This window comes from Sabethes cyaneus, chromosome 2, assembly GCF_943734655.1.
Source record: "Sabethes cyaneus chromosome 2, idSabCyanKW18_F2, whole genome shotgun sequence".
NCBI lineage: Eukaryota > Metazoa > Arthropoda > Insecta > Diptera > Culicidae > Sabethes > Sabethes cyaneus.
The window spans coordinates 147,109,847-147,113,605 of NC_071354.1; the positions used below are offsets into that span (position 1 = coordinate 147,109,847).

Sequence of the window (3,759 nt, forward strand, 5' to 3'; positions counted from 1 at the left end):
CTGAGCCTCACGACCTTGTTAGTAGGTAAGCTTAACATAAGTTGTTTCAATTATTTGTCTCGTTTTAGCTCATGAAGCAAGCACCTCCTACTGTACAGTGAAAATTCGGGCCGAAGAAAGTTTAAATAATGCTCATGGATACCTAAAGAAAACATTAAATTAATATAATGGAAGCACTCATGTAAACTCAAATGATGCAACTCTATTCCATTCGAAGGACTGCTGGTGAGATTGTTCTATTTTTATCCATATATCTTCATATGATGTATATTCATATAACGCATATTTTATTACATTGCCATATACACACTTAATTTTTTATAACGAACTCTGAGCAGCTGAACGTTTGGTAAAATTCGATGGTGGCAATCGACGTTTACGGATCATTAGTAATATTTGGCATAATAAATAAAATTTACCGAACGTTCTGCTGCTCAGAGTTCGGTAAAATTCACGGTAATTTACCGAACTCGGTTATTTTTTTTAAGTGTGTACCATCATTACCGTAAAGGGGAAGGAGTATCAGGGTATCGAATGAATCGAAGACTGGGATTGTGGTAACCAGCCCAAGTCATATAAGGTCGTAAAGGATGAATTCCTTAAAGAAAAAAAATGCAGATTGACAACTTCGGATTCTTTTCAGTGGAATCGGGCGGTAAGACCATTACGGTCACTCCAGAAGCATTCACAAACATGGATATGAACAAAAGAATAATTTTAAACGTTATCCTACCTCAGTTGGATCCGGTTACGTACAAATTTCGAACTTTCAAAATCATGCCAAGAGCCCAGAATGCCCATGCCTATGTCAATGGAGCATTTTTGTTCAAGTTCAGTTCAAACAAAACTACCGTTGACTCAGCAGCAATATGCTTTGGAGGAATTAATCCGGAGGTAAGTCACATTGTGTAATTGTCATTCGCTGATTAAATAGCACGATTAAAATTATTCAGCTTACTCACGCTACGCAAGCGGAAAAATACATCACCGGCAAGAGTATGTTCTCTCCCGATACATTTCAAAGTACCGTTCAGATTCTTTCCAAGGAACCCAATCCCGATTGGGTTCTACCGGACGCATCCCCAGCGTACCGTAAAAACCTAGCCTTGTCACTATTTTACAAAGCGTCTCTAAGCGTTGCTTCGGAAATAGGAATTTCTATTGAACCTCGCTTCCTGTCCGGAGGAACAACTTTAGAACGCCCCCTTTCAACCGCTTCCCAGCGTTTCGATACCTACAAAGAAAACTGGCCGCTCACAAAGAATGTGCCAAAAATCGAAGGACTTGCGCAGACATCCGGTGAAGCCAGATACGCGAACGACATACCAACTCTACCCAATGAACTGTACGCAGCATTCGTTCTCGGTACAAAACCCCATTCGAAGCTGGAAAAAGTTGTTGCCGATGAAGCTCTGGTACTTGTTCCGAATTCATAAAAAAGATTGTGCTTGTGTTTCATGATTTTGTATCTTTTCAGAAAATTCCTGGAGTCGTAGCTTTCTTTTCAGCCAAAGACATTCCTGGAGCAAACAACTTCATGTACTTCCCGAACTTTATGGGAACCGATATTGAAGAGGTCTTCGCTAGCGAAACAGTGGCATACCATGGGCAACCGATCGGAATGATCGTTGCAGAATCGTTTGCTTTGGCAAACCGTGCAGCGGAACTGGTTCAAATAACCTACGGTTCGCCAAAACCCACAACTGTTCTACCAACCGCGCAGGCAGTGCTGCAAGCAAATGCTCAGGATCGCATCAAGGAGATGCCATACAGCACTCACGGTGGTAATTACGACGCTGCTCCGAAAGGCGATCTAAAGGTTAAGGGGCGCTTCGAGATCGGTGGTCAGTATCATTACTACATGGAAACGCAAACTTGCGTTTGCATCCCTATCGAGGACGGCATGGACGTGTACTCATCAACTCAGTGGGTCGACCTAACGCAAATGGCCATTGCTCGAATGTTGAAAGTACCGCAAAACAGTTTAAATCTATACGTCCGACGTCTTGGAGGAGGATACGGTGGTAAAGGAACTCGCGCTACGCTGGTTGCTTGTGCTTGTGCTTTGGCCGCCCATATTACTAAACGACCAGTACGATTTGTTATGACGTTGGAAGCCAACATGAAAGCCATTGGTAAGCGTTACCCAGTAATTTCGGACTACGAAGTTGAAGTTAACAAGGACGGAAAGATAGTTAAACTCTTCAACGAATACGTTCATGATTTCGGTTCCAACTGGAACGAGTCAATGGGTCATGCGGGTGAGTTTTTCAGTAATTGCTATGACAAGAGTGTCTTTAAAACAGTGGCAAAGGGTGCGAAAACAGATTGTGCCAGTAACACCTGGTTCCGTGCTCCAGGTACTACTGAAGGTGTTGCTATAATTGAGAACATTATGGAGCATGTCGCGTTTGCCACCGGATTAGATCCGCTGGAAGTTCGTATGGCTAATATGCCTAAAGACATGAAAATGCTGGAGATGTTACCACAATTTCGCGCCAATGTGGAGTTTGACGCTCGCCGTAAGGAAATCGACCAATTCAACATGGAGCATCGCTGGCGAAAACGAGGAATTGCAATTGTTCCAATGCGGTACCCGCAAGGGTATTTTGGTTCACTGCATGCGATTGTCAGCGTGTATCACGACGATGGAACGGTTTCCATTTCACACGGTGGGATTGAAATGGGACAGGGTATGAATACCAAGGTTGCACAGGTTGCTGCCCACATTCTGGGAATTCCACTGGATAAAATAAGTATCAAACCAACAAATAATTTGACCTCTCCGAATGCTATTTGTACGGGTGGCAGTATAACGAGCGAAACAGTCAGCTATGTAAGGTAACTATTCCATCAATCTGGACAATTTATTATTTAGTTAATTTTTCAGGCCGTCAAACGCGCTTGTGAAATGTTACTCGAGCGTATTAAACCAATCCGAGATGAACAGAAGGACGTATCTTGGGAGGAACTGATCGAGAAATGTTTCTCTCAGAGTGTAGACCTATGTGCTACTTACATGTACAAAGCTTCTGACCTCGTACCGTACGTGATTTGGGGTCTAAGTTGTTCTGAAATAGAAGTGGATATTCTAACTGGCAATGTTCAGTTGACAAGGGTCGACATCCTGGAAGATGTTGGTGAAAGTCTTAGCCCCGGAATCGATGTTGGCCAGATTGAAGGTTCATTCGTAATGGGACTCGGATACTACTTAACGGAGGCACTCGTATTTGATCCCAAGGATGGTGCACTATTGACCGATCGGACTTGGACCTACAAACCACCGGGCGCCAAAGATATTCCGGTTGATTTCCGAATTCGTTTCTTGAAAAACAGCAGTAACCAGACGGTAGTGCTTCGCTCTAAGGCGACCGGAGAACCGGCAATGAATATGACTATTTCAATTATTTTTGCTTTGAGACACGCACTGCTGTCTGCTAGGAAAGATGCCGGCCTACCGAAAGAGTGGATTCCACTTGGAGCTGCTTCAACTCCTGATCAAATCTTTTTGCTTGCCGGCAATTCTGTGGAGCAGTTAAAGATTAATTAACTTTTAGGTATTATGCATAGTATTTGTCATGGGTAATTTTGCATCAGTCATTATAATTTGCTTAATAAAGTCGTACATTGTTATTTTCTCTCAGCGTAGACTAGTTTTCAACGAGTTTATTTGAAGAATGACCGCTCGTAAAAAAGTTCTTATTATTAACAATAATTTTCCAGAAAATTCATGTACGGTGAGTATACTATTTCACTTAT

The 3,759-nt window shown here is 42.5% G+C and overlaps 1 protein-coding gene across 1 annotated transcript; it reads left to right on the forward strand.

Moving 5' to 3' along the window:
• The first annotated feature begins 612 nt into the window (after window positions 1–612).
• On the forward strand, window positions 613–3,550 carry LOC128736165 (xanthine dehydrogenase/oxidase-like). Its single transcript, XM_053830647.1, has 4 exons — window positions 613–894; window positions 954–1,415; window positions 1,478–2,836; window positions 2,891–3,550. The coding sequence occupies exons 1-4, from the start codon at window positions 613–615 to the stop codon at window positions 3,548–3,550; spliced, it is 2,763 nt and encodes a 920-aa protein (XP_053686622.1).
• Window positions 3,551–3,759: the final 209 nt, after the last annotated feature.